At 35.3% G+C, this 17260-nt stretch overlaps 1 protein-coding gene across 8 annotated transcripts; it reads left to right on the forward strand.

The window, feature by feature from the left end:
• The first annotated feature begins 3724 nt into the window (after positions 1 to 3724).
• On the forward strand, positions 3725 to 9601 carry LOC127085785 (putative disease resistance protein At3g14460). Of its 8 annotated transcripts, none has more exons than XM_051026322.1 (6): positions 3725 to 7605; positions 7730 to 7885; positions 8290 to 8352; positions 8596 to 8716; positions 8887 to 8961; positions 9058 to 9601. In XM_051026322.1, exon 1 carries the CDS (start codon positions 3864 to 3866, stop codon positions 7590 to 7592), a length of 3729 nt encoding a protein of 1242 aa, XP_050882279.1. In that variant the 5' UTR covers positions 3725 to 3863; the 3' UTR covers positions 7593 to 7605; positions 7730 to 7885; positions 8290 to 8352; positions 8596 to 8716; positions 8887 to 8961; positions 9058 to 9601. The 8 variants fall into 8 exon arrangements, with proteins under 8 accessions (XP_050882279.1, XP_050882284.1, XP_050882281.1 ...); XM_051026327.1 differs by having other exon boundaries at positions 8898 to 8961; XM_051026324.1 differs by having other exon boundaries at positions 8614 to 8716.
• Positions 9602 to 17260: the final 7659 nt, after the last annotated feature.

Consider the following 17260-nt stretch of genomic DNA (forward strand, 5'->3'; position numbering starts at 1 on the left):
TATTGGTTTATGTGCATTTCTATATTTTTTTTGTTGTATTTCGATTTTACACGCATCCGATGGTTTAGCATAGTGGCGACCGCTTTTGTGCGCTTACCAATTCGCATTTCGATTCACAACTTTATGGTTTAATTTGATTTTTTATCATATTATTATTTCTTGATTCGTCTTGCAATGGCCGCTTATGCGTTAGCAATTTGCATGTTTCGATTTGTGCTAAGAACAACAATCCAACATTGTTATGTTCATATCGAATTAATTTTCTTGTGGTAGCATTTGCACGTCTTCGCGTACGTGACTTTGATTCGCGTCTTTGCATCATGATTTTAATCCGTGCATTTATATTTATATTTTTTTTCATTTTATTTTTCTAAATCATTTGTTGTGGATGTGTGATGTAAATATTGCATATTTTCTTGTATTTATTTTTATCATTGTTGAATGCTTGTATGTACATTCGATTTTTGTGGCGTTTGATTTACGCCTCGTGCTTGAGTTTGTGTCACTACACTTGAACTTGCACCCCTTCGCGATCCAATTTGCACCCTTCATATTATTAATCTTATCCGCCGTCTTTAGCCATCGGTTTCAATTCATTTCTAATCACTTACCCAAAATCATTTTCAAAACTATTTCACAAGGCAAGTCAAAAGCTTGATCCAACATCAAGCTATTTTTAAAATCATCTCAAAACCAACCCATTTGACTTTTTCTTTTCAAACCGTTTTCACTATCTCAATTTATCAACCATCCATGTTCAAATCATTTTTCAAACCATAAAACCACTTCATTTTTTTTCATAACCATAAACAAACCTCGATCAACATCGAGTCCATTTTCCCAATAAAACTTCAAAATACATAAAAATATTCAAAACATATTTTTTAATAAAGATGGAAATGGAACGGGGTGAATACCACGAGCTCCTGAGACTAGGACTCGAGATGGATATCTCGCTAATCCAAGCTCTTGCCATCGCCAAAAATACATCAAACTCATTCAAACTTTTTTGCCTTTTGGCACAACCTAAAACCTTTTTCAGAAACGAAAGACATTTTGTCTTAAGCAGATGAAAAACAATGTTTCATCCACAAATGTTGAGTTGAGATAAGTGGCGTGAATGTGATTTGTAAATCCATTCAATGTGGTACAAATGTCCGCTTCTTACTTGTTTTGGGTAAAACAATGTTTTCCGTCGATTAATACAAGATAGCTTTAGCTAAAATTGATCAACAAACAAACTTTTTTTTACCCAAAACTACGTGTACCTTGACTTCTCTTTTGAGATACGTAGGAGCAGGATTGCGAAATCTTGTCAGGCTCACTAATAAAAAATAAACCTTTTGTCCTCTTCTTTACCCTCTTAATAACTCGAGAAGCCTAAATTATAAACAAACACTAACACGTACAACTAACCAAACGGTTCCCGTTGAGTACAACGGACGTGAGAGGTGCTAATACCTTCCCCTCGCGTAACCGACTCCCGAACCCTGATATTGGTTGCGATGACCTTATCCTTGTCCCTCTTTAGGGGTTTTATTCGAGATTTTCCCTTTCCCTCTACGGGAATAAATAAAGATCGATGGCGACTCTATTAAGTCCATCCCGCGAGCGTGCGATTGCGCTTCGCGAGGCCGGTCTCATTTTTCGAGGTACGACGGATGAAATACTTTGTTCATTCTTCCATGTGTTTCATTTATCTTCAAAGTTTGCTATCTAAAATTTATTGCATAAGAATAGTGAGAATAAGTATAACCCAATTGATATCTAACATAAAAGCATAAAATAAATGATTAAGTATAACTTACTTTTATGTCGAAGCAAGTTTCAACATTGTTTCGTCTCAACTCCTTACATAATTGAGAATTTTCACGTCTCACCGCTTTTTTTAATGCGCACAACAGAGAAAAATAAATGTGTGTTTTTCTTTTTATGGGGTTTTTATTGTATGTCGCATTAAAAATAATATTATTACATTTTGAAAATGTTAAACAAAGATACTCAAAATTATATGAAGCATACAAAGTACTATTGATACTGTGTAATCAATTAAACAACACACAAACGGGCACTTGGACGCCTATAGAAGAGAATTAAGTAGTGGAGAATGCATTAAAATATTTAAAAATTTGGTCTTTCATTCTTTTAAAATTTTTAAGCACGGTCCGTTTGTCCGTTTTTTCTAATGTGCACATGCGTCATAACATAAACATATTTTTTATTTAATATAGATTATAATTTAAATTATTTATATAATAAATTTTATGATATATACATTAAAACTTAATTAAATATACGATAAATAAACATAATAAATATATAATAACATAAAATAAACATCAACGGTAAAGAATAAAATATATATATATATATATATATATATATATATATATATATATATATATATATATATATATATTCCCTTTCTATTCTATTTTCTCTCTAATCTATTTGTTGTATTTTTCTCTCTTTCACACATAATTTTACATTTTACTATTGTGTTTGTTTATAATTAAATAAATAATATGAAAAACAATTGAAAGAATGAAAAATAAAAAACAATATAAAGCAATTTAAATTAAAATATCATACAATATTGGAATTTCGATTAAACTCAAATTGTAAATTTGTAATCTATGATCAATTATTACATATATTTTCAATGCACTTCTTTCTCTGTTTTGCTTACACCAAAAAAAAATAACAGCTTTTTAATATGAGAGTTAATGATTACTTCATAAAACTACACGAAAATTATTCTTCCTTTCTTGGATGTTTCTTATGAGTATCCCTGATAAGTAAAAATATGACATTTTTCAAAATAAAACAATTAACATAATTAAATTAAAAATTTGAAGAAAGAAATTGATGATATATAATAAAAAATTGAATGATCCTGCCTTGGCAAAATACAAATTAACATGAAATAAAATATTAGTATCAATTTTCTATCCAGTAGGAATAACTCTTTTCTTCTTGCTCTATGTGAATGAAAAATGTATTTTTGCAATATAAACAACAATCAACCAATCAACTATGACAGTGTGACTTCACTCAAACTATAAATAAACAATAAATAGACAATATTACAAATAAGAGAATAGAAGCATCATACATACCCATCATAAAAAATAGTAATTCATTTTCTTTCATTCTTAATTAATGATATTCGTTAAAAAGAAAACAAAAATAAAATAAATTAACAAAAGAATGATAAAGACTAGAAAAATTCAATACAGTATGTTGAAGAAACAAATGCATTTATTCAATTATTCCAATAAATGTCAGAAACTATAATATTTAATTGTGATCACGTATTAAACACAGTCAAATAGAAAGGTGAGAAGAAATAATAAACATGATATTGCATAAACAAACATGAGAAGAAAAAAAACTAATAGAAGGAAAAAAAGTTGTAGCATATTAACTTTTTAATTTAATTTCCTATCTTGAAATCAATATCTCTTTGTCGAAATTTTTCGCATGTGATATCATACTCAATAGATTAATAAATTAAATAATAATTCAGAAAAAATTAAATATTAATAATTGATAAAAATGACAAAGATAATTTATAGAAAATTGATTACTTTATTGCGAGTTTTATTTTTTCTCTATTACTAGTAAACTTTTACAAAAACAATAGTTTAAATATTTGCTATTACTAATAATAATTTACGGTAACTATACGGTAGTCGGCAATTTAGTGAAATAGAATGAGATTTTTCTTATCCAGTTGATAGCCTACTTAACCGTCTCTTCTTCCATACTTTCACACGTTAACAACAAGAGTCAGAGTTTTGTTATACATTCATTCACATTTCTTTCTCAATCTATTCTTCTTCTTCTAAACTAAGAAACTAATGGATACTATTGAATTTCAGAGAGAAAAACTCTTCACACTCTCAAATTCTGTGAAGATGTTGTTAGCACAAATTGGTTCTACTGAGCTCATCGATAACTTTCGGAAGACGAAGCTCGACGTTTCACTCTTGACAAAGCTCAAGAGAAGATTGACGAGGATCGTAGTTCTACTTAATGACGATGCTGATTCCAATGAATGGTTCGATATGGTGAGCTATGCTGTCTTTGAACTCGAAACTTTGTTTGACGAAATCAACACCGAGGCATTGCGGCGTAAAGTGGAAGCGGAGTATAAAACCCTAACTCTTTCTCCTTCTCAGGTTCTCAAAAATGCTATTTATTCTCCTTTCAAACGGTTTAAAAAACTGATTAAGTCTAAATTGTTGAAATTAGTTGAAAGATTGGAGTTATTGAGTTCAGGAAGTGGACAGAAAGGTAAATTAGGTGTTTGGCTTGAAAATCCTGAAAGTTCTGAAGCCGTTGATAACCAGTCTGATATTTATGGAAGAGATAGTGATATAAACAAACTTAAAAGTTTTTTGTTGTCAGAAGAAGATGCTACTGATGGTGCTAGTAAAATAAGAATGATTTCTATTGTAGGTATGGGAGGGATTGGTAAAACAACCCTTGCTAAACTACTTTACAATGATCCTCAAGTTAAGGACAAATATGGATTGAGAGGGTGGGCAGTTGTATCGAAAGATTTTGTTGTTTTCAAGGTTTTGGAAGCCATTCTTAATTCTATCACTTCGCAAACAATTAGGGATGATGAGGTGAATCGGGAGGTTATTGAATTTGCCAATACAAAAAGAAATGACCCGGGTGACCTTTACGCGAATCTTATATTAGTGTTTTTCAAAAAAATTATTAGCAATAACTTATTTTTGCTTGTATTGGATAATGTGTGGGATGCGGAGTCTGTCAATTGGACGCATCTGATGGACATCTTTAGTGTTGCGGAAACGGGAAGCAGGATCATCATCACAACACGGGATGAGAGAATTTCACCATCCATGGAAACCTTTGGTTCTGTCCATTACTTGAGCCCTCTGAAAAGTGAAGATTGCTGGTTTTTACTTGCTAGAAATGCGTTTGGAGCATGTAATGACCAACAACGGTCCAATCTAGAAGAAATCGGCAGAGAAATTGCAAAAAAGTGTTACGGTTTACCATTTCTTGCAGTGGCGCTTGGGGATTTTCTTCGCACCAAATTGTCCCTAGATTACTGGAATTATGTGCTACAAAGTAACATTTGGGAATTGACAGATCATGACGTGCAACCTTTTCTACAATTGAGCTACAATTATCTTCCGACTCCTTTAAAACGATGCTTTGCTTATTGTTCGATTTTTCCAAAGAAGTCCATCATAGAAAAAAATATGGTAGTTCAGTTGTGGATTGCAGAAGGCTTAGTAGAATCATCTACAGATCCGGAAAAAGTTGGAGAAGAATACTTTGATGTACTAGTGTCAAGATCATTGATACATCGACGATCTATTGGTGATGAGGAAGCAACCTTTGAAATGCACGATCTCATCTATGATTTGGCTACTGAGGTTTCATCTCCATATTGTATAAATTTGGATGACCATAACCTACATCATTCGGTGCATAACTTATCCTACAACAGAGGGATATATGACTCACATGATAAATTTGATAAGTTGTATGGATTAAAAAGTCTACGCACCTTTCTAGCATTACCATTACAAGAACAATTGCCTCTTTGTTTGCTATCAAACAAGGTAGTAGATGACTTGCTGCCAACAATGAAACAGTTACGCGTCTTGTCTTTGTCAAACTACAAGAGTATCACTGAGGTTCCCAACTCTATTGGAAATTTATTATACCTACAGTACTTAAATCTTTCTCACACTAAGATTGAAAGATTGCCTTCTGAGACATGCAAGCTTTACAATCTGCAATTCTTGTTGTTGGCAGGCTGTAAAAGGTTAACTGAATTGCCAGAAGACATAGGAAAATTGGTTAATCTGCGGCACCTTGACGTTAGTGACGCTGCTTTGCGGGAGATGCCCGTACAAATAGCCAAACTAGAAAATCTACACACTTTGTCCGACTTTGTTGTCAGCAAACATAATGATGGATTGAAGGTTGCAGAGTTGGGGAAATTTCCCCACCTACATGGAAAACTTTCCATCTCGCAACTACACAATGTTAATGACCCCTCTGAAGTAGATCAAGCCAATATAAAGATAAAAGAACAAATAGACAAATTAGCTTTGGAATGGGACCGTGGTAGTACTTTTCCAGATTCCCAAATTAGAAGTGTTATACTTGATCATTTGCAACCCTCAACAAATTTGAAAAGTCTCACCATCAAAGGCTATGGTGGAATCAACTTTCCAAATTGGTTGGGTGATTCTTCATATAGAAACATGGTGTATTTAAGAATCTCGAATTGTGATGATTGTTTATGGCTTCCACCCCTTGGACAACTGGGTAATTTGAAAGAACTCATTATTGAAGGGATGCAATCAGTAGGGACAATTGGTATTGAGTTCTATGGAAGTGGTGGTTCTTCATTTCAACCATTTCCCTCTTTGGAGAATCTACACTTTGAGAATATGCAAGAGTGGGAGGAATGGGACTTGATTGGAGGTACGACTACAACGTTTCCTAATCTAAAAAATTTATCGCTTAGTAAGTGCCCGAAACTGATAGTAGGAAACATAGCTGGCAAGTTTCCTTCCTTAACTGAACTTGAGTTAAGAGAATGTCCTTTACTGGTGCTATCAATGCCATTATCTGATCATGTATTCAGACAACTGACGTTCCCTTTGAATTCTCTTGAACAGCTGACCATAGACGGCATTCCATCTTCAATGTTTTTTCCAACAGACGGTCTGCCAAAAACCTTGAAATTTCTCATAATCAGTAATTGTGAAAATCTAGAGTTCCTTCCTCTTGAATACTTGTCCAATTACACATTGCTTGAGGAACTGAAAATATCGTATAGTTGCAATTCAATGACATCATTTACCTTGGGTGCTCTCCCTGTTCTCAAGAGTCTGTTTATTGAGGGTTGTAAAAATCTAAAATCAATATCAATTGCAGAAGATGCGTCACTAAAGAGTCTCTCATTTCTTAGAAGCATCAAAATATGGGATTGTACTGAATTGAAGTCATTTCCCCCAGGTGGATTGGCCACTCCAAACCTTGTTTATTTTGCAGTGTGGAAGTGTGAGAAGCTTCCTTCACTACCAGAAGCAATGCACACTCTAACCAACCTTCAAGAAATGGAAGTTGATAATCTACCAAATCTTCAATCTTTTGTCATGGATGATTTACCTAGCAGTTTGCAGGAACTGACTGTTGGCTCTATTGGAGGGATTATGTGGAATACTAAGCCAACTTGGGAGCATCTCACTTGTCTTTCAGTGTTGCGAATTAACGACGATATCATGGTGACCACGCTGATGGGGGCATTTCTACCTTCATCTCTTGTGACACTATGCATCTGTGGTCTTAGTGATACAAGCTTTGACGGGAAGTGGCTTCAACATCTCAATTCTCTCCAAAATCTTGAGATTGTTAATGCTCCCAAACTTAAGACTTTGCCAAAAAAAGGATTGCCTTCATCTCTTTTAGTACTAAGTATGACTCGTTGTCCATTATTGGAAGCAAGTTTGCGGAGGAAGCGAGGGAGGGAGTGGCGTAAGGTTGCTCACATTCCTGCCATAATTATCGATGACGAATTGATCACATAAGTTTCATGTCTATGTGAGTCTCTAAAATACTTCTTTTTTGTTTCTTTGTTATTATGTAATCATCAATTAATATCAATTTCAATAATAATAACATCAAAATACAATATTATAACACTAACTCATTTTTTTAATCATAGTATTCCATTATGTGTCACTCCTGCTGCTGCCCAATCTTGCTGTTGTGAAAAGCCAAATTCACATACACGAACTGCTACCAAATCCAGTAAATGTCTTAGTGATCAGGCACAGTCCCAGAGACGAAAAGGAGAAACAACTCACCGCAAATATGTCAGGTACCTTTTTTTGTTTATATATTAGAATGAGTTAATTTTGATGTATATATATTTTGTCAAGCTTCTCTTTTTGGGTGAAGATTTTATCAAGCTTTTGTAACACTAGTTAAGTTCATCTCTAATGAATACCATTTATGCATTTCCACATTTTTTGTGCATTTATCTAATTATCTTGACTTGATATTTCTTCCTCATCTTGGTCAATTAGAAAGGTTCTTTAAGGTGATTAGCCTTCTACCCTTGATTGTCATGTGTGGAAGATAAAGATGCTTAAGAAAGTTATTTGATTCTAAATTACATTTTGATTTTTGAGACTTCATGTTTTGTTGTTTACCAGTTCGTCAACCAGATTTGGTGGCTTAGTTTTTATTTTCGAATTGTTTATCTCTCTCTCCTGTTTACAGATTGGCCAAGTTCTTCAAGTGGGATTGTTGGCTTGCAACAAGATGGCAGCAGTGGAATCTTAGGTATAAATTTCGTCTAAGTTACTTTCACGTCAGTATTGTGTGTTTCGCCATCCATCCCTCAGTTTATATTTTACAAGTTCTTGTTCACTAGTTGTCTCTTCTGTAGATTTATATGTTATTATTTTCTCTAGTCTCTCTTCACGTATCTTTAACATCAATTGTGTTGGGAAGGAGTTTGTTAGTGATGCTGCTCAATCTAAAGTTAATGTTGTGGACTATCAAAATTAATTTAGTGTATCACAGACTACTCGTTATTTGAAGCTAGTCTGCAGAGGAAGCGAGGGAAGTAGTAACGTAAGATTGCTCACATTCAGTTCATAGTCATTAAAGACAAATTGATCATATAAGTTTCCTGTCTCTCGGGGTGAGTCACTGAAATACTTTGTTATTTCAATATTCGCATTATGTCATCAATAAATTTTGTTAATTTCAATATTCGCATAGGCTTACAATACACCACATGAAGTTATCTATCGGATTTGTTGGCTTACTCATTGTGTTGTGTGGAACAATTGAGTTATTTTTATTCTTTAGCCCATTTGCAGATCAACCCGGGGCCTAAAGGGTGATTGTGTGACTGGAACCAAGATGGAAGCAGTTGCATCTCAGGTATAAATTTCCTCTTTGATAACCTTAAACATTACTCATTTAGCTTCACTTTTCTATGCGACTATTATTTACTCCCATGTCCTGGTTTTATTACAGGATTCAGAAAAGGAGATGATTGATGAAGTAGCTACGTTGGGCAGCAATTATCTCTCAGAGTTGATTTCGCGGCAACTGCTTCAACAATATGCAGGTATCCTCAACAATATTGTAGCACCTAGACCAGGGTGAGGAGCTTGGAGCAATATCTGATCATCAATACTGGCCACAACATGCGCAGCAACAACGTCAATAATATGCACCTTATTTGTCTGCAGCAGCTTTCAGTCCCGCGGCTGATTCACTGAAAAAAATTAGCCCTACATGGTGAAGTGATTTGAAATGGTATGCACTCGACTTAGGGGACCAGCAAGTTCACATTGTCAATAACCGTGGATACTACACCATCAATGTTGCCACTAGTTCCTTTGTATTCGTCGATGCATGTATCTTTGTTTGCAAATTTAGCACTTAAGAATGTTCTTAACCTGAGTTCTGATTTGAGGACATGTTTAATTAAGTATCTGTAGACAAATAAGGTGCATATTGTTGATACAATATTGTTGTTTATGAGGATGACCAAATGGCCTTTTATCTGCACCAAGGATCTTGTATACCACTAGCTTAGCTTAGCATTTGATGGTTATTATGTTGTCAAATAAGTATTGATCTGACATTTGTGATGTAGGTAGTGTGGAGTTTGCTATATACCTTATGTTATAAAATATTTTACTGATATATTAAAAAGTGATTCTTACATGTTACATCTACATGCTTTAAATAAGAGAGAATAGAAGACCTAATGGGCCTCATTACTAATAGAAATAATTACTATTTACAATCTAATATTTACAACACTCCCCCTCAAGCTGGTGAATGGATATCTATCATTCCCAGCTTGCAAGTAAGTTGCCTGAATCTTTCTGTTGGTAAGCCTTTTGTTAACACATCTGTCAGTTGATGCCCGGAAGGAACGTAAGATGTAGTTATCAGTCCACTATCCAACTTCTCTTTGATAAAATGTCGGTCAATCTCAATGTGTTTAGTCCTGTCATGCTGAACAGGATTATGAGCAATACTAATAGCCGATTTATTGTCACAAAACAATGTCATAGGACCTTCACATTGTATCTTTAAGTCTTCTAGAATTTGTTTCATCCACAATAGCTCACAAATTCCTAATGCCATAGCTCTAAATTCTGCCTCGGCGCTTGATCGAGCAACTACACTTTGCTTCTTACTCTTCCAAGCTACAAGGTTACCACACAGAAAAGTACAATAGCCTGACGTAGATCTTTTGTCACTCACTGATCCGGCATAATCCGCATCAGTGTAAGTCTCCATAGTTAGATTTCCACCTCTTTTAAACAAAAGTCCTCTCCCTGGAGTTGCTTTAAGATATTGTAGAACGCGGTCTACAGCCTGCAAATGTCTCACCCTCGGATCATGCATGAATTGGCTCACCACACTGACTGCATATGCCAAATCTGGTCTAGTGTGTGCCAAGTAAATCAATTTTCCCACTAATCTCTGATATTGACCCTTGTCAACTTTGTCACTTTCCTCCTCAAAGCTTATCCTGTGATTTTGTTCAATGGGAACACTTGCAGGTTTGCATCCAAGTTTGCCAGTTTCCTGCAAAAGATCAAGCACATACTTCCTTTGAGAAATAAAGATGCCTTGCTTTGAGTAGGCTACCTCAATTCCCAAGAAATACTTGAGTTACCCAAGGTCTTTCATCTCAAACTCCGCTGATAATTTCTCTTTGAGGAAATGTCTCTCAGTCAAATCATCTCCTGTAACAATAATATCATCAACATAAACAAGAAGTATAGTCAGTTTTCCTCCTTGTGAATGTTTAAAAAATAAAGTGTGGTCTCCTTGACTTTGCTTATAGCCCAAACACATCATTGCCTTTGTGAATCTTCCAAACCATGCCCGAGGGGACTGCTTTAGTCCATATAAGGCTTTCTTCAATTTACACACCTTGTTAGCTCCATTTGTTATGCCAACACCTGGTGGAATCTCCATATACACTTCTTCCTCTAAGTCTCCATGCAAGAACGCATTTTTAACATCAAACTGTTGCAATTCCCATCCACATGAAGCAGCAAGAGATGGTAAAATTCGAACAGTATTCATCTTTGCCACTGGGGCAAATGTCTCCTCATAATCAATACCATACGTCTGAGTATAACCTTTTGCCACTAGTCTTGCTTTGTACCGATCAAGTGTACCATCAGATTTGTACTTTACAGTATAGATCCATCTGCATCCAACTGGACTTTTGTCTCTTTTCCTTTCAATAATCTCCCAAGTACCATTTTTTTCAAGTGCTCTCATTTCCTCATCCATAGCTTGGACCCAATTTTTATTTTGCAATGCTTCTTCAACAGATGATGGGATTTTCACAGAATCAACAGCTGCAACAAAACTTTGATATTGTGTGGAAAGATGTTTAGTGGAGACATATTGAGAGATAGGGTGTCGATATAGGGAGGGACAAGATCTTTTATCCTTCCTCAAAGCAATGGGTAAATCAACTGGATTAGTGTCACAAGTATCAGAAATGGCACAATCATCACTAGAGGAATCATTTTCAGTACTTACCTCCGGTTCAGGCGATTGAATTTGTTTCTGGAGAAGGTCAGGTTTACTTCTTCTCTGATACACTAGAGTTGGTGCTGGAGGTGCTGATTCCTGTAAAACAGAAGGCCTTGAAGGACCAGGAACACTTACTGGCTCAGATTCAGGTGTTGAACTAGGACTCAAACTCAAACTAGGTGACAACTCGGGTTCAAGAGAGGGAACACTGATAGGTGTTCTAGGGAGGCTAGGACCAAGGATCAGAAACTCGGACTCAGACTCTGACTCTGACTCTAAGTCACTTATGTTCTCCCCCTGAGACTGAGAACGAGTGAAATATGACACATTTTCATGAAAGGTGACATCTTTGGAGACAAAGAATTTTCGACTCGGAGGATGATAACATTTGTACCCTCTTTTGTTGGGTGCATAACCCAGAAAGATACATCTGACAGCACGGGGATCCAATTTGTTGCGATATTGTTTGTGAACATGAACAAAAGCAACACAACCAAAAATGCGAGACTCAAGAGTGTGTAAGATAGGAACAGATGGAAAACGTGAAAGCATAAATTGGGCAGGACTTTGATTACCTAAGACTCGAGATGGGACCCGGTTAATCAGATAGGCAGCAGTAAGAATTGCCTCACCCCAATAAGAGGTAGGAACAGACATTTGAAAAAGGAGAGATCTAGCAACTTCAAGTAAATGACGATTTTTTCTTTCTGCGACACCGTTTTGTTGTGGGGTGTCAACACATGTGAATTCATGGAGAATGCCATGTTTACTAGTGAAGTTGGAAAAGGTATGATTGACATATTCTTTACCATTGTCAGAACGAATTCTTTTTATGCCTTTCCCAAATTGCGTTTGTACCATATTATAAAATTGGATAAATATTTGTGGTACTTCGGATTTAGTATTCATCAAGAAAATCCAAGTTACCCGAGTACAATCATCAATAAATGAGACAAACCATTTTGCACCAAAAATATTAGAGGTAGGGGCAGGTCCCCAAACATCAGAATGAATCAAATCAAAAGGTTCATCACTTTTATTAAAACTGGAAGGAAAAGATACACGATTGTGTTTTGCCAACTGACAAACATCACACTTAAAAGACTCAACAGAATGGTGTAAGAACAACGACGGGAACATAGACTTAATTATATAAAATGGAGGATGACCGAGACGCTTGTGCTGAAGCCAAATTTGTGAGGCTGAAGAGGAAGACTGAGACTGGAAACAGGAGGACAACACCTTTGGATGGTCATCAGAGAAGTAGTATAACCCTTCCTTTTCCTTAGCAATTCCAATCGTCTGCCCCGTGGTAAGGTCCTGAAAAACACAATGGGACATAGAAAAAATTACTTTACAATTCAGATCACGGGTAAGCTTATGGATGGAAATTAAATTGTGGGAATGTGTGGGAACATGAAGCACAGATTGCAACTGGAATGGAGGTTGCAAGTCAATATTTCCAGTGCCAACAACACAAGCATGAGAGCCATCAGCAACAGTGATATAAGGAATACTCGAAGGTGTGGTATAAGAGCATAATAATGTGGAATCAAATGTCATATGATTAGTAGCACCAGAGTCAAGAATCCACGCATTCTTAGGAATATTACCACAAACAGTAAGAGATCGGGAACACAAACTCTTACCAGTAACTGCTAGAGACCCAGAACCAGAAGGCTTACTCATGGAGTCAAGCATAGATTCAACCGTTCCACATCATTCTGACTGAAGGAGGAAAGATCAGTTCCCCTCTTTTCAAAGCTTTCAGTATCCTGGACATGTGTAGCAACATGTGCCTGATACTGGTGCATGTTGCGAGAACCGCCACCTCGGCTAAGAACCTGCTCCCTCCCATGAAGTTTGAAACACCTATCCTTTGTATGCCCTGATCGGTTACAATGCTCACAATAGAATTTGTCACGAACATTCTTGGATGATGATGGTGGTGGTCCTTGTCTTGTTGTTTTGTTAGCTACTAATGCTGACACATCCGGGGGTTGTTCATGAAGCATAGCTTGACGACGGGTTTCCTCACTACGGACAGTGTAAAAAACTTCATTAAGATCAGGAAATTTTTCCTTACCCAAAATCTGCACCCGAATAGGGTCAAATTCAGCATTAAGGCCTGCCAGGAAATCAAAGATCCTATCCCGCTCAACAACAGTATTCAAGGTGGCAGTATCCTTGTTGCACTCCATCTTCAAATTCTGATACTGATCCAACTCAATCCAAAAACCATTGAGAACTCCAAAATACTCAGTGATCGAAAGATTTCCCTGCTTAGTGTTGAAGATTTTCCTCTTTAAATCATAACAAGCAGACATATCTTGTTTCATGGAATAATTGCGACGAAGATACTCCCAAACTGCCTTTGCACTTGAGAGATACATGCAATTTCTACTAATTTCTGGAGATATGGAGTTTCAAAGCCAAGTAATAATAGCAGAATCATCTTTATCCCAGGAAGGGAAGTTAGGAGCAGTAACCAGAGGAGGATTTCCTTCAATATGAACAAGCATGTCGCAACATTTAAGAGTGTGTCTGATGAACTGAGACCATTGAAAATAATTTTTGCCGGTAAGCCAATAACCTTTTTGAACGACAAAATCCTTAGCATTAAATGGGGCTGGTGGATTTGTGGGAGGTGGAGGTGGAGGTGGAGGTGGAGGTGGTTGATCGTTAATAATCTCAGCCATTGAAAGGACAATCGAGAGAAAACAAACCAAGAAACAGGATGGGTTAGGGTTTCAAAGATGAGTGGACAAAAACAAGAAGCACGCAAAACAACAATGACCCAAACACCCAAAAACAACAACAAACTGCAAACTGCAGTAACAAAAAAACTCCGCTACAAGGCGGCTAGGGTTTAGGCGGAAGCGAATCCCCCAAAATCGGGAGCTCTTGATACCATGTTATAAAATATTTTACTGATATATTAAAAAGTGATTCTTACATGTTACATCTACATGCTTTAAATAAGAGAGAATAGAAGACCTAATGGGCTTTGACTAATGGGCCCCATTACTAATAGAAATAATTACTATTTACAATCTAATATTTACAACACCTTATGTACTCAAAATTTAGATATGAGATGCACATTGCCTTTTAGAAAAAATATTGAATACATAATGGTATCTATAATGATTTTTTGGACTATGAAAATTTCTTTACGTCATTGTACAGACAATTGAAATGGCATACATGGTTTTGGTCTCTAGGTTTCTTAGTAATTATCATCAACTTGTCAACCCAATCTTTCTTCATCGTTTTTTTTGTTAGTACACCTCTCTAATTGACCATCTGCATGATAATATTTACTCATTGAATTCAACTACATAGTGTATCGGTAAATTCATGATCATTAAACTATTGGTTAACTCAACATCAATAAAATAAGAGTCGCCACCGCATTTTTATTATTTCCAAAGAAAAAGGAAGAAAGTACGAACAAAATTCAAAGATAAGAAATTTTCAAATGAAAACTAATAAAATGTCAGAGATTATAGGTAAGGGGGTTGGTTACACAAAGACAATGTATTAGCACCCAAAGTATCTTATGTACTCTTAGGGAGCCTTTTTGTGTGTACTTGTTTTGGTTGAAAAGATGTTTGTTTTAAAAATAGAATGAGGGGATGAGAAAAGAATTCATTATCTACATGTTTGTGTTTAATAAGACTTTTGGTCTTATGCCTATGTACTAACATAAATGAGGGATCAAAACCTCGTAGTGGTAAAAAATTTAAAGATAGGTGGATTGATTTTAACAAAAACTTAAAATCTTTTATCATCAATGGGAGACAAAAACTTAAAGATCTTTTGTTATCAATGGGAGACAAACATCCATCAATAATGAGGGTTTTACAATATTTAAGAGGGAGGACTCCAACTCAAATTAAATCAACAAGTATGCCTATAACCCCTAGTAAATGGAAAGTCTTACACTCAACATATCATCGAATGGGAGAATTACATCTCAACCAATGATAACTCAAATCTAAATACTTTCTTTTTGAAAAGCTTAAAAGGAAAAAGACACCAAGTGGCCAAAATGATTAGATGGAGTTATTAATTCTTTTTGGTCTTTTTGAAAATAAAGTCAATATGATTAAGTCTTCTTACAAGTTTGATTAAGAAAATATTTTCAAAATCAATGGCATAAGGTCAAGGTTTCTACTTATTAAAACAAGTCTAAGTTGAAAAACAACAAGCAAAGAAGTTTTAAAAATGAGAAGGAGATTTTGAAATTAAAGAAGAAGGAGGTGGAAGGAGATGAAGAGACTATCTTAGACAAGATTAAGAGTTCAGAGTTGAAAAGATCTAACCCATGGGAAGCATCCACAAGACAATAGTGTCAAATAGAAAACCATTTCCTTTGGATTGTAAAACAAAACAACAAAGTCATAATCATCTAAGCAATTAATAAGAAACCCAATTATATCAAATAAAGATAACCAATCATCCAAGCTAGCACTCCAAAGCAAGCAATCTTCAATGTCCTTTATGTGTATCAGATGAAAAATCTCTCGAAACATACTCAAAGAGAAAACATCAAATAATAACAATAAGATCAAAATAACAATTTAGGCAAAGAGAAAGAGTGTATCAGATAAACCCAAGGTAATTTCTCAAGCTTGTGTCAGATGAGTGACATTGACCATGTTTTGGTCTCAAATTAATGGCATTGACCAAGTCTTTCTTCCATAGTTCAGGAATGTTGTTTACTCTAAGTCCATAGGTTCAAATCAAGTCACAGACAAAGATCCAACAGTCCACCAATGTTTTTTTTAGTGTTTTTGTTTTTATTAAGTGTTTTAAGGTCCTAAGACCACAAACAAAACATGATCGCAATCACAAATATATCACAAGCACAAAATATAATGGCTCAAGTGAGCAAAAAATGAAAATAAGTGAAGCATAAACAATTTGCATGAATGTAAATGACAAGGAATGATAAAGTGTAAGAATTTAAATTGCATTAAAGTAAATGACAATAAAATTAAATGTTAGTTGTCAAGTTAGTATGTTAATTTGTGCCTTGAGGCAAATTTAGCGTTATGTTAAGAAATCGCAAGTAGGCTTATGTAGAAGTCATACCTATTTGAGGTAGGTCAATAATAACGTTGGTGTTAATGCATGATATAGACAAGGTATCCAAGACCAAGCTCTTAAAGCATATCACACACAAAAACAAGAGAGGATGGTCTTATCTCAATCAAGCCTATGTTGATTCATCTGACACAAGGTCATTGATGAATCAACTAGCTGATTATCCATGAGAAGTCATTGACCAAGAGATAATTGGGGGGAAAATAAGATGAAAATGGAGAGATGAAATGAACGGGATCCCAAATTGGTCAAGGGATGAACCTCACTTGATCAATACCATTCATTCATTTGAGGGATGAAGTTTTAAACTTCATCAACCTCCTAAGTCCAATGGTACTGACCAAGTCAAGATCCAATTCAACCAAGACCAAGGTCAAACAGAAGTAAGATCAACATAAAGTCAATACAAAAGCTCATCAAAGCATTAAATCAATTAAACTAATTTTAAAATATTTTAAGAATGACGAAAAATAAGTTTTCAAAGATCAAAAACCTAAAACCCCTTCAAAACACCAAAGAAATGGTCAAGGGATTTATCATAAGCCAA

The sequence above is a fragment of the Lathyrus oleraceus genome, chromosome 5, assembly GCF_024323335.1.
Source record: "Lathyrus oleraceus cultivar Zhongwan6 chromosome 5, CAAS_Psat_ZW6_1.0, whole genome shotgun sequence".
Lineage (NCBI taxonomy): Eukaryota > Viridiplantae > Streptophyta > Magnoliopsida > Fabales > Fabaceae > Lathyrus > Lathyrus oleraceus.